The sequence below is a fragment of the Myripristis murdjan genome, chromosome 15, assembly GCF_902150065.1.
Source record: "Myripristis murdjan chromosome 15, fMyrMur1.1, whole genome shotgun sequence".
NCBI lineage: Eukaryota > Metazoa > Chordata > Actinopteri > Holocentriformes > Holocentridae > Myripristis > Myripristis murdjan.
The window spans coordinates 14,143,913-14,159,205 of record NC_043994.1 but is presented as its reverse complement, the minus strand read 5'-3'; the positions used below and the strand labels follow the sequence as shown (position 1 = coordinate 14,159,205).

Sequence of the window (15,293 nt, the reverse complement as noted above, 5' to 3'; positions counted from 1 at the left end):
GCTGCTGGCATGGGAAGAGGAAGAAGACACTTACAAATGTGGACTGATTGACTGCATAGATATGAACTTTAGTTTAATGGCCTCCCACCACCAGGAAATTACTGGGTTTCCAGTCAACACTGGCTCATCTGCCATTACTCTTTAGGTTTACAAATGCATGCCCTCAAAGACACAAATATTTTCCTTTTACAGTTTTTTACATGGTCTATCAGTGGAACAATCTGATCCTGAATGTCTTGGTCACGCACTTGGCTTTCAGTCAGATCCCTCCATGTTTGTCAGAGTTATTTCTGGAGAGGAATAGTGATGGGAGAGGCAGAGCACAACATTGGATAACTGTTCGTACCGTTTGGCCCTGCTGAGTTTATCCTAAGTGTCTTTGGACACAGTGCTAAATTTAGCCGGTCTGGGCATTTGATAATTCTGGGGAATTTGGTCTCTGAGCCTCTGTTATGAAGCAGCATGTCACAGCTTCCCTCCCTTTTGTATGCTCTCAGGGCACAGATAAGCAGCACCAGTGCTGAGTTTTACAAAATGCTTTTTGTTGGAGAAGGAAGACAAAGGTGCAGAGTTTGCTGTGTGTCATTTTGTGTCAAATCCAGTTTCCCAGGCACAGACATGAACACAGCAAATAGACACAACCCCCCTGTCTCCCTCCCTCTGTCTCTCTCTCTCTCTCTCTCTCTCTCTCTCTCTCTCTCTCTCCCTCTCTCTCTAGCCCCATACCTTTCCCCCTCACTCTCTCTTTCACACACACACATACACACACACACACACACACACAGACAGACACGCACATACACATGCACACCACATTTGTTATAGGGGCAAAAACATGCTTGCCTCATCATTTTATTTTAGTGTGCAAGCCCTATTTCTGTTGTGAAATAAAGGACGACCAAGCAGAAGAGAGGATGCTCTGCTTCTTGGTGCACAGCGACAGAGACTCACAAGTCCTGTATTGGTGGGCAAAGAGAAAGAGAGGAGGTCTCTGTGGTAGCAATCAGGACCACCCACTCCCTTGACTTCCTACCTTTGGGAATCAGAGACATTTGGATTTAACAAAGCTGAAATAACAGTCTGTTGGGATCTAATGGATGACGGAGGTTGACGTACATTGTCAGGATGACAAGCTATGGCTCTGGCTGTGTTGGCTTTGCTAGTAATTCACTTTTTGAAATGCTTGTGTTTTGGTGTTATCTTGCTGTGAGCCACCAGTGGAATTTACTACACGGATTTTTTTAGGTGACAATGGACCTGTGGGTGGATACTGAATTTGTTTTTTCTGAATCTGAGTCTGAGAAATTATGACTGACTTCTATCTGGTACGGTAACACAGTTTTGACTGGTGTGTGAATGTGTGTGTGTGTGTGTGTGTGTGTGTGTGTGTGTGTGTGTGTGTGTGTGTAATTGTATTATTAGTCTGTAGCTAATGCGGAGAAGCATGTGACCAATGTCTGACCTGACTTTCTCTCTTTCTCTCTCTCTCTCTCCCTCTCATTCTCTCTCTCACTCCCTCCTTTTTTCTCCTCCTCTCTCCAGTCGGACAATAATGCCAGTTACCTGCGAGCTGCCCGGGCAGGAAACCTAGAAAAGGCCCTTGACTACCTCAAGGCTGGGGTTGATATTAATATCTGCAATCAGGTGAGTTGTCTGCCTCTAGAGTACAATACAGAACATGATTCAGTGTTTGTTAGTCTTCAAGAAGAAACTACGTCTCCACAGACATAAGCCCACTGGTGCATCCATGCTGGACCAGTTGGTTTTTCTCAGAGGGCAATGAATCATGAGGGCCAGTGTGTAACTGGTCAAACTGGATCAAAGTCTTTGAGCAAATGTGCCATTAACTATGAGACCCCTTTCTGTGACGTACAGTTACAAGCTGGCTATTTCCTCATCACAGACTCTGGTGCACTAGTTTCACTACCCTTGTATTTCTTGCATGTCCGAGTGGTATAATTGTGTATAACAAGCCTGTGTTGATTTTATTCTCCCAGAATGGTCTGAATGCTCTTCATCTAGCCTCCAAGGAGGGGCATGTAGAGGTTGTTGCTGAGCTATTGAAGCTCGGAGCCAATGTGGATGCAGCCACAAAGGTAAGGCCGACCCTTATCCTTTCATTGGTCAGGTGATATTAGGGAGCACTACTGAATATTTTGGCCCAGCAAAACAACAAGGCACCACATTCAACCAGAATACACACCCAGTGCTAAGTGTTTGGCATCAGTGACACCAGCAGCTTTTGTTTGCTGTCAGGATGATTCACATACTGATATTAGGTTGGAAAAGCTCATGACATAACAATAAAGTTTCAGAATAGGTTTGCTGCCATTGCTCATTGTTGACATGCATTTGACTTCAGTCAGAGTATGTAACCCTCATATTGTGCATAAAAGCAGATCCAAACAGGTGGAACTGGAGAGATGGGGGAGGGTGAACAAAAGCTTCAAGGTTCTCATGACAGCAGAGAACAGCAGCAGGCTGCACAGCGAGCCGAGTAGCCGGCACGCACATGGCATTTTAAAGGCCTGACAGTAGGATTTGTGTATGTTGATTGGTTCGCTTGTAAAGGCACAGTGCTGAGTTAGACCCAATGAGCTGAAGCCAGCTAGAGTTTCCTGAAAGAACTTTTCATAATTCATATAAAATAAGATGAAACCTTAATTCTCCCTGTGGGGATATTGGGCTGTTGCAGCAGCCGGTAGTAACAGGGTTCAGCGAAGGAAAACAGAACATAAATGAGAATGAAAGGGGCTGTAAATTGTGCACCACTGTTAATTTCAACACAGGAACATATGAAGTAGAAATGTTTGAATGAAAGTACATGATCTGCAAAATAGCATTAGAAAATGCTATAAGTTGTTGCGATACAATAAGATAAGAAACATTATCATATAGCATGCATCTAGATAATGTGTTTGCATTTTTCCTCATCCTGTCCTCAAGATGCACCAGAGGAGAGTCTCTCCTTCTGAAGCTTCTTTTCTCTGATACTAAAAGGAGTTGAGAGGAGGAGCCACTGAAAACATTATCCAGATCCCAGCCTGGAAGGCTTTAGCTCTCATTTAGTGCTCTTGTGCAGCCTCTCTGCCAGAGGCTAGATGCCTTGTGCTCACACAAACACAGAGCACAATGAAATATTTAAGATCAAGGAGAAAATCTCCCCCAATTAAACCCTCTCTGGTGTGACCCGAGGATGTTGAGGGATTAGTCTGAGATCATGGGAACTCAACGCCTGTGTCTTAATGCCTATCAACTGCTTTTTCATTATATTGCCAATGGATATAATGAGGGAGGCAGTAGTATTGTAACTAGATTTAGTAAAATGGAGCGATGTTTCACTTTGGCTGTGTGGGTGTTGGATGCTTAACTTAATTCTGTATCCGCCCCTCTAATGTTCTGCTGCTCTTGTTGAGGGAGAATTAAACAAGAGACCTTGTCCTTGCTTCATTAGTCCTCACTCAGTCAGGGGGGCACTGTGAGCAGATTTATTACACCAGTCAAATTACGGATGTGAACACCGGCAATGAAGCTATCCAGGGAGTTGGACAAAACTGGGTGCACAGTGTAAAGTATAGGGATGTACCTGTACACTATACTCATATCTCCTGACTTAGTTGCTATGAAAGGATCAGGAAACTGTAATTTTCCAGAAGATCTACAGTACCTTTGTAGAGGAAACAGTCCAGCAGTATCCTTACCACTACAGCACTACACTAAGTTTCTGCTCACTAGACCATAAATGAACCATGCAATGCCTCTCCTTTTGTCCAGAGGATTATGTCAACAGGAAGCATAATCAGTGAGCTAGCCTGTCAACCACTCTACAGTATCCACATTTCATTTTATGATTCAGGGTAGTGGAATGGGTGTCTCTGCCTTTATACTCAAGGAAATCCTCCAGGCTCAGTAAACCAGACACTGTACATATCTTGTCACTCACCACAGTATGTACTGTACATTACATCTTGCCTGTCTCTTTGTTATTGCGCCTAGTGCCTTGGCAGATGTGCCAATCATCTTCCTCTGCCACAGCACACGTGTGATATGCCACTATTGTGCAACAGGACTACTTGTGAACATCAGAGCCTGGTATCACGCGGCCAGGAGGCAGGCCGGGGGGTCAACCCTGCCTTCACAAGGAGCTGTATAGGCTTATAAAAAGCCTCCCATAGTTATATTTATGTCTGAAGCGCGGAGGGTGCTTATTTATGTGTGGGACAGGGGGTATAGGAAGTGACACATCATTGGCAGGACAGGCTGGATCAGGGGTGCAGGAGCTGGAATGCCAGCAGTACAAAAGTATTGCAAAGAATGTGGCCAGTGTCAGGGGATGCATTGGGATACATGGATACTGAAATGGATATACACACACAAGCAGGCACTCATGCAGATATGCAGACAAACACATACATATGCACACACACACAGACACATGGAAGCAGAGGGTACAGTGGGACAGGTGGGGCAGAGCTTAACACACATGCCTGTGGTTGTTCCATGTAATCCAGAAAGGAAACACCGCTCTGCACATAGCGTCGCTGGCAGGCCAAGCGGAAGTGGTCAAAGAGCTGGTCACCAATGGAGCCAATGTCAACGCACAGTCTCAGGTGGGATATACTTAACAAACACACGCACATGCTGTATGCAGAGAAATACACACACAGTGACAGCCATAGTAAAGCACTGATGTCCTGGACAAATCAGATTGTAGTACACCTCTGCTGTATGCATGTGTTTGCCTGATAGTGTATCGTGGAGACGTTTACTATGAAAGAGTCCGTCAGTGGAAAGATCCTTGCCCTCCACACAGAGTCTGGCAGTTTGCCAAGTAGGCCTCTGCCTCTCAAACTGCTGCCCTTGCATTTCACATTTAACTCTATCGGCTAAAGGTGAGAGGAGGAATTTCAAGCCGCATTTCTCTCCTTCTGCTTTCATTCAAAACCCACAAAATTCCAAACTTAGATCAACGGCAACATAGAAAATCTCAGAAACGTCACATGAATATTTTATAGTTTTGACAAGCAGAGTTTTTGTTTGTTTGCTGTTATACCGGACACCTGTCACTTTCGAGCTTGTCAGTTACGGGTAAGCTACTCAGATGAATTTAGTTGAGTATCGTCCGAGCATCATCATTTAAGGCATGTTAAGACATTTTACATGATACGAATTCCTATGTCCCTGCTGATATTCCATACGCAAAACAGAGGAAAAGGTCTGCAGCGCTCTGCATTGCTGAGGAGAAAAAAAAGTCAAAAGAGGCTTCTTTTGGATTATTTCCTTTTTTGTCATTTGTTGCATTCCTTAAATTCTACTTACTCCTTTTGGAAAAGCTTTGAGTACTGCGACTAATAAGGAAAAAGATACTCTAATCTGGTCTGTTTCATTATCATATCTGTGATTTCTGTGTGTCTGTGATGTGGGTGCAGAATGGCTTCACACCTCTGTACATGGCAGCCCAGGAAAATCACCTGGAGGTGGTGCGGTTCCTTCTGGAGAACAGCGCCAGCCAGAGTATGGCCACCGAGGTACTGTACACGTGTGCATGCGTTGTGTAAGTGCATGTCTGTGCTATATGTGTGTGTGTTTGTGTGTGTGTGCATATGTGTTTTTGTCTCCGTTCATTTTCTGTGTGGTCTTTACGTCTGTTGTATTAACCACCTCCATCTCCTCTCCCGTTTCCTCCCCTCTACCTTTGTCGTCCCGCCCCGCTCGCTCTGTCTGTGCATCTCTGTCCGTCTTTCTCTCTTCATGTCCATGTCTCTGCCTATCTTCCTCTGTCCCTGTGATTGTCCATCTTATATTTTCTCTGTTTCACATTTTCTGCCTTTCTCTGTCTTCCAACCCTCCTCCTCCTCCTCCCCCTCCTCCCAACTCATCTCTCCATGAGGGACTAGTGGCAGGCAGAGCTTCATTGATTGGTAGAGTATGGTGGTGGTGGTGGTGGTGGTGGTGGTGGAGGAGGAGGAGGAGGCTGAGCGACCTTGAGTGGGTCACAGATGAAGTCTGCTCCGCTCCCTGCCTCTCCTCCATGGCTGTAGCTGCTGCCATTACTGCTCTGATTTACGTTGCTCGTCCTGTGGAGCACATACACACGCACACACACACACACATACACACATGCATATGCACATGCTGAGATAAAGAGCTAATGGCTCTAATGAAATGCCAAGCCAGTCTAAATCCACTGGTTTGCACCCTGGGGCTTCAGCTAGAACAACAGGATGCCCTTCAGGACGTACCTACATGCACTTCCCACAACCCTGCAGCATATTTATGCAAACTCACCGTATAAGGCACACCCATGTACATTCCACACACACATCCACACACATGTGTATTCAGACACGCGAGTTTTCAGTTTAATTATGTATGACGAGGAGGTAGTGGGTGGCAGAAAAAGACTATTTTATCTTATTCTGCTATTATGTAACATAGTTTCAGTTGTCTGTTTGAAGAGGAGGATTGGAAATGCTCAATAACCTGTACATCTGTTTGATGGAGCAAACAGATGTAGTTACATTTACTATCCACGATACTATAAACAAGCTAAATTCTATTTTTTGCTTTATGTGCCCTAATGTTTCAGTAGAGTAATCAGCTAAATTTAGCCTCCAATGGTGCTATAGTGCATGAGTGACAGTTATAAAAGGCAACTCTGACATGTTTCAGATTTGTGCCAAGATCATTCCTGTTACTGTACAACAAAAACAGTGTTTTTATTTGAAGTTGATTTACAGTAATTTGATATAGAAACATGTGCATTATCTATTGCTGCTATGGTTGCCATTCGTTATGTTTTTGAGTTAGAATTTTTGAATTTTCTTTGCAACTATTTGTAAATCACTTGACAAGTGAATCAACCATTCACTTGTTTCTTACAATCTGTCATAGCAGGCTTAATAACCATTTGTATTGTATGGCAATGAACAGAAATTGGGCTTCAAAACAAAAGTTGAATGTTGTTGGCAGTACAAATGAAGACCCAAGGGCATCTGAGAGCATCTGAAAGCCTTGCTTGAATTAAGAGCCTTGAAGCACTGCCTCATTAGCCACACATACTATGCTGTGGCCTTTTTAAAGCTTCAGTATAGTTCAGGGGTCTGTCATTGCTTTCCGGTATAAAGCACATGTAGTAAAATTAGCCACTCAGGGAATTGTGATATTGAAATTCTCGTTTTAATCTGCTCGTGCCGTCTACCCAGTCAAACCTGTGAGTGCCATGATGATGCTGTGTTGTATCCGTCCACTCAGGCCGAGTAACCTCTCTCTCTCTTCACATGCAGGACGGCTTCACCCCCCTGGCGGTGGCCCTCCAGCAGGGCCATGACCAGGTGGTCTCCCTGCTACTGGAGAACGATACAAAGGGCAAGGTGCGCCTGCCTGCCCTGCACATCGCTGCCCGCAAGGACGACACCAAGGCCGCGGCCCTGCTACTGCAGAATGACCACAATGCAGACGTCGAGTCCAAGGTGAGGGCCCGCACAGCCGCAGCCTGTTGTCTGGACGTGGAACTCTGGATTGGTTGCTTGCTTGGTTTCTTATCTCTTTGTATTTTTTCTGTTTTTTTTTTTGGTTTGTTTGTTTTTGGTTCCATTCTTTATTCATGTCTTTGCTTTTCTTTTTTCTTTTTTGTTCTTTCTTTCTTTTGTTATTTCTTTCTTCCTTTCTTTATTTGTCGATGCATTTTTTGGCAGACAGGGGAAGGGAGTGGAAGTACATGTTTTGTTTTTCTATAAGTGTGTATTATAAATCCAAACATTTCAATGAGACAGTTACACTGGAAGAGCATTGTGCTCTGAGAAGAGCCATCTGCACAACTCAACTTGGTTATAATCTTCCTCTTACAATAACAATTTTCAGTTCATGACCCATTTTTTGGTTTTGCCTTTTGTTGTTTTGTACTGAGCTCCTTATCCCCTCTCTCTGCTTCCCCACTTCATGTCAGTGGACGCCTTATTTTGTGTTGTTTGTGTTGCTAACTAACTGCCCATTTTCTCCTCTCTTGGCTGACTCTGTAGATGATGGTGAATAGAACGACAGAGGTACACCTCTACTCTGTACACTACTTAGTCTCTCCATCGCAGCTCATAAAGAAATCAGAAAAAAATACAATTCCCCTGATTTATGCAGTAGTGTTCCTGCAGCTCCCTCCCCCCTCCCTCTTTTTGTTTTGACTCATCCTCCTGCTCCTCTTCCTCCTCCTCATCGCTTCACTCATATAGCGGGTATCTCTTGGTAGTCATAGAGAGATAGGCAAAGTAATGCAGCATGTATTACTAATACTGATATAGACTAGGTCAGTCTTGAGGCTGGAGGCTTGGTGTCAAGGGCTTCTTTTATTCTAATTGTTTCATGGTTTCCAAAGCTTTAGCTTCAGCTGTTATTTTTATTTATTTATTTATTTATTTATTTATTTTGGCAAATTCTTTGTAAATTTTGGCAAAAAGTTCCCTTAATGTGTCCTGCAAAAAATATTTCCATGAAACATGATAACCAATGCTGTGGCGTAAAAGGTGGTTATCACCTCATCACCAAGCAGTGCTTTCTTCATAACCTGCATGGCAACCAAATCCCCATTAGGCCATAAAGGAGCCCGGCCTTCGAGCAACAGACAACTAGTCTAATTAGTTTTCTAGTCTGCCCTTTAGTATTTCCTAGCATTCCCAATTCTCAACCCCCAGCACCTTAAGCATTTTGCATGGGATCAAAGCAACAAGCTATCTCAGTTCTGCTTCTATGGGAATAGAAGGAGTCCTCCGTGAGCGCCTGTTTTGGTTGGCATGGCTCTGGGCTTTGGCAGGCTGGCTGGCTATAGCTGGTGCGACTCACTCCAAAATGGCTTTGTTGATCTGAGGCTCTGCACTCAGCGCATGGTGGCACAGCACCCGGATGGAAGAAAGTGATCACAGATGTTATGAACAGGCACTAGAGAGGAACCTCTGTCCGCCAAAAGAACGTGTACAGTATTAGCTCCAGTCATGATCAACCCTGTAGAGCCAGGTTTTGATGGTTCATTTTCATTTTGGTTTCATTAATTTTCTAATATATTTTAAATGTGAAAATAAGAGCTATTAGTTGTTAACATTACTTTAATGATTGCAGTGTTGTTTGTTGGCATGTTTTGGAGAGCAAAGGTCGGCACAGTGGATCCACATCTATAAGACACCTACTTTCCGCTGGATCATTGGTCATTCAAAAGTGGGATCTGTGTGATTGGATAGCTTAATGTGAGATTCTCTTGCTGATTGAACAGATGTGGCTGAAACTTTTTCCAGTGTCCTTTGCTTGTTTTGACAGCTGTCTCTCACTAAGCCAGGGGTTTTACCAGGAAATGACTTCCATTAAGATGTTAACAAATGGACATTTAGATTATTTGCGGACCAGCGTTTGAACGCCAAATAAGGAACCTGTCAATGAGAGGATATAGGATTATACTAATTACCTTTGAATTATATCTGTCCCATCGGAATAGATTATCACACTTGGGCCTGTGCATCTATTACCCAGTAGGTTGTCTGATAAGTTGTGGTGTTGTTTCAACATGATGCAACTGTAACTGTAGCTGTATAGTAAACGTACCTTCCCTTGTGTAGTGTAACAAGTTACATTTCAGTATCATTAGAGCTCATAGAAGCCCATATTCAGTAATATGGTGTACTGAATGTAATACCCAGTAGCTGTCAACCTACCATTGGCCTCATGTTTGATGTTTCAGCAAAAGACTTTCTCTGTGAAAAGTCATGTGTTAGTGTGTAAGTGTATAGTAGAGTGTATCCCCATCTAATGACTGTGTTTGTACATCAATTACACAGATAAATGTAATATAAATTCATCCATGGCCTTTACTGATTGTTGCAAATATGTTGTATTTCATTGTTTGTGATGTGTGTGCTTTTGTTTCTGTGTCTGTGTGTGTGTTTGTGTGTGTGTCCGTGTGTGTGTTGTACCACTTTGGCCTCATTCTCAGAGTGGTTTCACACCTCTCCACATCGCGGCTCACTATGGCAACATCAATGTGGCCACACTCCTGCTGAACCGAGGGGCTGCCGTGGACTTCATGGCTAGGGTGAGTGCGCTCTGCCCTCTGCTGTCTGGGAGGGGCGTTACACACACAAACATTGAAAACAAACAGCCGTCAATACACATAATGTAACTGTGATGCTGAAACGATATTACCACTGTACAACAGTGCAAAACAACATTTACAATAAAATACTCCTAGTTTCTATGACTTTCAGCAATAATCTAGTTTTAGGAACGTATTTCATTCCTTGATGATTAGGTCACATGCAAAGATGGTCATTCATGAGCACTGACTCTTTCTGCAATTTGCACATATTGTAAGCCCTCCTAATAAGAGTATCAGCTGCAGGCATAAATTGTAGAGAGGATAAGGTAGGCATGTGCTGTTGCTGCTGCAGCAAAATAAAATAAAAACTCACTGCCAAGCCAAAACTAGCCACATAAACGATTGGATTATAAGCTACAGGGTGCTTTTTTTTTTTTTTTTTTTACATCAGCTGGTACTATGCAGCATATTCAGCACAAATATTAATGATGTGAGCAGTCTCAACAATGCCAGGTTGCAGATGCATCATTATCATTTGCTACAAGTGGTCATTAGGAAACAAATACCACGCTGCCTCTAAAAATGATACATACAGTAGTAGGCTATATTGTTACCACTGATATGCCTCTCAGTGTAATAGGTGCATCTCTTTACCAGCTGCTACTGTTACTTCAAGTAGTGTGTTTTGATATTATGGAGCCAACAAGCAGTGTAGGATTAGCATTTGTATAATGTGATATTTACATTGTGGTCCAAGAGCATAAGCCATTAAAATTATATTTGTCGCCACATTAGACATCAGCCAACCAGAGTCAATTATATCAGCTAGCAGCGTCTAAGGGAGTGTGTTTGCATTGCTCTCGACAGTGATTACAGGTTTGGCCTGGAGTGTAATGCTTTAACAGTGGAGGTAGATGGATCGAACAATGGAGTGGTTCACACCTATTGCTTGATAATGAAAGGCTGACTCAGTAGCCTTATCAGGAGTAGCTAGCATTCACTTCTGTAGGATTTCCATCACAGGAAACTACTATAAAAACAGCTCTGTATCAAAAGCTGTGAATTCTGTTTGTCCAATAACCGCATTATCGCATGTTCCAATGTTTTTTATGGATTAACACAACTCACATATTGACTTTTTCAATCAATTTAATGTTTACTCACACTGTCAATGACAACCCTCTCATATTATATTCATATTTTTCTGTCTTCAGAATGACATCACGCCGCTCCATGTGGCATCTAAAAGGGGCAACAGCAACATGGTCAAGTTGCTGTTGGACAGAGGGGCCAAAATTGATGCCAAGACCAAGGTGAGGCACTGGACCAAATTCAGATAGTAACAATATGACACACTGAAACATTAAGCATGTGAGGCTGAATCATGCAGTCTGTGGGAGGCCTGATGGGAGGCCTGATGCACTTAGTCTGCACTGTAGTTTTAGTGGATTCAGTAAAAGCATTATATTTCCATTTTTGGAAAAAAATAAAATAAAATCAACAGCTCACTGTACAGTATCTCTTAAAATGTAATTAACCAAGGACTTAAAGTTACCTATTGTTTTTTTTTTTAAGTACGGTGATATGTGTTGAGTTTGTGGTATCAATCATTTTGTAAGAGACAGAGATATCTAATTCTGGAGCCAAACACGTCATTGCACAAAAAAATAACCTTATGAGAAGAAAAGGTAGGGATTAGGATTTAGTCATTTACCATGATTCATTCCTATGCTCTCTTTCTCTCTGTTTGTCCAGGATGGACTGACACCTCTGCACTGCGGGGCGAGGAGCGGCCATGAGCAGGTGGTAGAAATCCTCCTGGACCGAGGAGCACCCATCCTGTCCAAGACCAAGGTAGCTACTGGTCTGATCACCCACTTTCAGGACACACTGGTTTGGATAGATTTGGACAGGAAAAAAGATCTCAGCTCATAAATAGTCATATTATTTTCATTTTCACCGGCTGACATAGAATAGAATAGCATAGGATCACATAGAATAGCATCGCAGGACATTGCACAGAATAGAATAGAATAGAATAGAAGCGGACTTTTGCTTTACAAAGGGTCACATTTCATATGACACAGGGTACACATTAAATTCTAATACAGCTGTGCCTATATAATAACTTACTTCATCACACATAGCCATGTGAAGTATGTGCTATTCAGTCAGATAGCTGTTCTGTTGTTGTTGCTGTAGTGTTGTCACACTGTCTCCATAATGTTTGTGCGACCTTCCCAGAACAGCCTGTCTCCGCTGCGTAGCCCTACAGTTTGACCTCGCAGGACGACCAGTGTAACAAAATAGACATTGTTGTAATGGCCTCGTTATAACAATGCTCCTGTAACCTTCTCCGCAACTTCCTTCACAGTCTTTCTGTGCAGCGCCTGGTCACGCCCTAACTACTGTGCCTGTCTGTCTGTCTGTCCATCTTTCCATGTGTCCGTCTCCGTGTGTGTTTGTCGCTTTCTGTCTCTCTCTTTGTTTCTTTCTTTGTCTTGCTGTCTTCCTGTCTGTCTGTCTCTCTCTCTCTCTCTCCCCCTCTCTCTCTCTCTCTTTACCACTCTCCCCCCCTGTAGAATGGCCTGTCACCCCTCCACATGGCGACTCAGGGCGACCACCTGAACTGCGTCCAGCTCCTGCTCCAAAACGACGTGCCGGTGGATGATGTCACTAACGACTACCTGACGGCGCTGCACGTAGCTGCCCACTGCGGTCATTACAAGGTGGCCAAGCTCATTGTGGACAAGAAGGCAAACCCAAATGCCAAGGCCCTGGTAAGAATGTAATGAGCTACAGGCAGAAGCATGCGGGTGGGAGGGATACAGGGGCTGAAAGGGGAAAATCCTGTTGCAAATGAGTGACTAGATTGTGCCCGAGAGGAGCAGAAATACTGATATTTTTAAATATCAATAATAATTGACTTTCTTTTTTTTACATTTTGATCAGCATTTTTGTGCTGATATTCAGAATCTTTAAAGTTAACCTTTTATTTTTTGCCAAAAGAAAAAAAATCCAGAAATTACTTTTTTTTTTTTTTCGGACCAAAGGCACACTAAAACTTTACACAAATGAAATGACAAATGAAATTAAAGAGGGACAGCATCTGCTCAAGGTGGGGTGACTCAACATACCTCTTCAATGGCACATAAAAATCAGAAAACAATACTGAGCATATAAATAAATAAAGCAAACAAACAAACAAAGCAATGCAGGTTTTGCAGATTTTTTTACACGTCTGCTGTGAAGGTGGAGCCTCCATCATGTTTGTAGTAAATGATAGTGACTGTCTTTTAATAAATGGACAATATTGTTTCAGTATATCTTCAAATTCATATGTCTAATCCTTTTGGATGCTAAGAGCAAACAAATTGCTGATCAGAGGTCAAAGGTCCTCTCAGATTGCTCAGCCTTGTGGTTTGCAGCTGTCCTTCTTGCTCACTTCCTGTCAAATCAGAAATTTCCTCATTTTGACTCGACAAGAGCAGCAGCTTTGTGTGCATCCCACAGTGCACTGGACAATTTGGCATGACGCGAGTACAAAAAAGAATACAGTATTTATACTCTGAGCCACAGAAATCATATTTTTACTAAATATAATGGACATAGTTAGTTGTCGTGTTGTGTGGTGGCTGTGGGTGTGGTGACAGTGTGATGAAAAAGGAGAAACTGTGGTAAGAACTGTACTGTAAAGCATAGTTTTACAGATTTATTTGTTTAAACACTAAGCCGGTGCATGGCAGTGAAAGGATGTCACTTTTTGCTTCACAGTATTTGTTTGAGGATGCATGAGTGTGCATCGCATCAGAGATCCTGCCGTGGGTTTTAGACTGAAGATCTTTTGTTTTGTTGTGTTTGCAGAATGGCTTCACCCCACTTCACATCGCCTGCAAGAAGAACCGAGTCAAAGTGATGGAGCTGCTGCTTAAACATGGAGCCTCCATCCAGGCAGTCACTGAGGTACTGCAAAGGACTGGACTGCATCAAGTCATCTCTTCTCTTCTCTTCTCTTCTCTTCTCTTCTCTTCTCTTCTCTTCTCTTCTCTTCTCTTTGCTTCTTTTTTCTATCTCTTGATTAATTCCAAGAGCAGACTGTTTTTCAAAGGGAGTGATTTTGAATGCCATGTGCCACAGTGAATATCATGCGTATCTCTCTGCAGTCTGGTTTGACGCCCATCCATGTGGCAGCCTTCATGGGCCATGAGAACATTGTCAATGCACTCACACACCACGGAGCATCACCCAACACCACCAACGTGGTAGGTTATCTGTTTTAATTTCCTGTCCCTTAAAGCATCATTCAGTGACACACAGTACAGCCCTTTCCTGTTTTCAGTGTATTCCAAAAACTATGTGTCGGAATTTATTTCTCTTTTTTATCACACCATTGCTGGTATTGTCCTGTATGTAGAGAAAGAAGTTTTATTATCAGGATTCAAAACACCAGTGATTTATCATTGGTGTTAAAAAGCTTTACATATTAAACATGCAGTTTGCCCCAATTCCTGAAAGATTTATGGTACTTTGGGGAAATACAATTTTTGGCAGGATACTATCACATTGCAAGGCCTATGTTTCTTCTCAGATTTCATAGACACTCACTATGCTGTGTGAAAACCTGAAAGGTGACAGGTGTTTTTTAATGTGCCTTCCAGAGAGGTGAGACAGCTCTCCACATGGCGGCCAGGGCGGGTCAGGCAGACGTAGTCCGATACCTGCTGCAGAACGGAGCCAAGGTGGAGACCAAGTCCAAGGTCAGAACACTGAGCCTCATTATCGGTGTCCTTTTGTTAGGAAAAATAAAAGATGATGAAATACCACGTCAGGGCTTAATCAAATATAAATCTCCCAAAATATGCACATACACAAGCCCATTTTCAGACTTTTCCTCTCTTTCCTCAGGATGACCAGACGCCGTTGCACATCTGCAGTCGGTTAGGTAAGGCGGACATTGTCCAGCAGCTGCTGCAGCGCGGCGCCTCTGCCAACGCCGCCACCACCTCGGGCTACACCCCCCTCCACTTGGCCGCCCGCGAAGGACACCAGGACGTTGCTGCCATGCTACTGGAGAACGGAGCATCACTTTCCTCCTCTACTAAGGTGGATTCAGTCGTGGCTTTGACAGTTTTGTGTACATGCATATGCACAATACATGAATTAATGGTAGAATGTGGACATCTCTCTGTTGTTCACACTTTCTCACACACACATCACAGGT

The 15,293-nt window shown here is 43.1% G+C and overlaps 1 protein-coding gene across 1 annotated transcript in view; it reads left to right on the top strand.

Moving 5' to 3' along the window:
- ank3a (ankyrin 3a) overlaps positions 1-15,293 on the top strand; it is a 126,121-nt gene that overhangs the window by 67,845 nt on the left and 42,983 nt on the right. The window contains exons 2-15 of the mRNA XM_030070316.1: positions 1,543-1,644; positions 1,998-2,096; positions 4,512-4,610; positions 5,430-5,528; positions 7,287-7,472; positions 8,022-8,045; positions 9,971-10,069; positions 11,287-11,385; positions 11,828-11,926; positions 12,655-12,852; positions 13,937-14,035; positions 14,236-14,334; positions 14,731-14,829; positions 14,978-15,175. Coding sequence (XP_029926176.1) covers positions 1,543-1,644; positions 1,998-2,096; positions 4,512-4,610; positions 5,430-5,528; positions 7,287-7,472; positions 8,022-8,045; positions 9,971-10,069; positions 11,287-11,385; positions 11,828-11,926; positions 12,655-12,852; positions 13,937-14,035; positions 14,236-14,334; positions 14,731-14,829; positions 14,978-15,175 — 1,599 coding nt within the window. The remainder of the gene's footprint in view (positions 1-1,542; positions 1,645-1,997; positions 2,097-4,511; positions 4,611-5,429; positions 5,529-7,286; positions 7,473-8,021; positions 8,046-9,970; positions 10,070-11,286; positions 11,386-11,827; positions 11,927-12,654; positions 12,853-13,936; positions 14,036-14,235; positions 14,335-14,730; positions 14,830-14,977; positions 15,176-15,293) is intronic.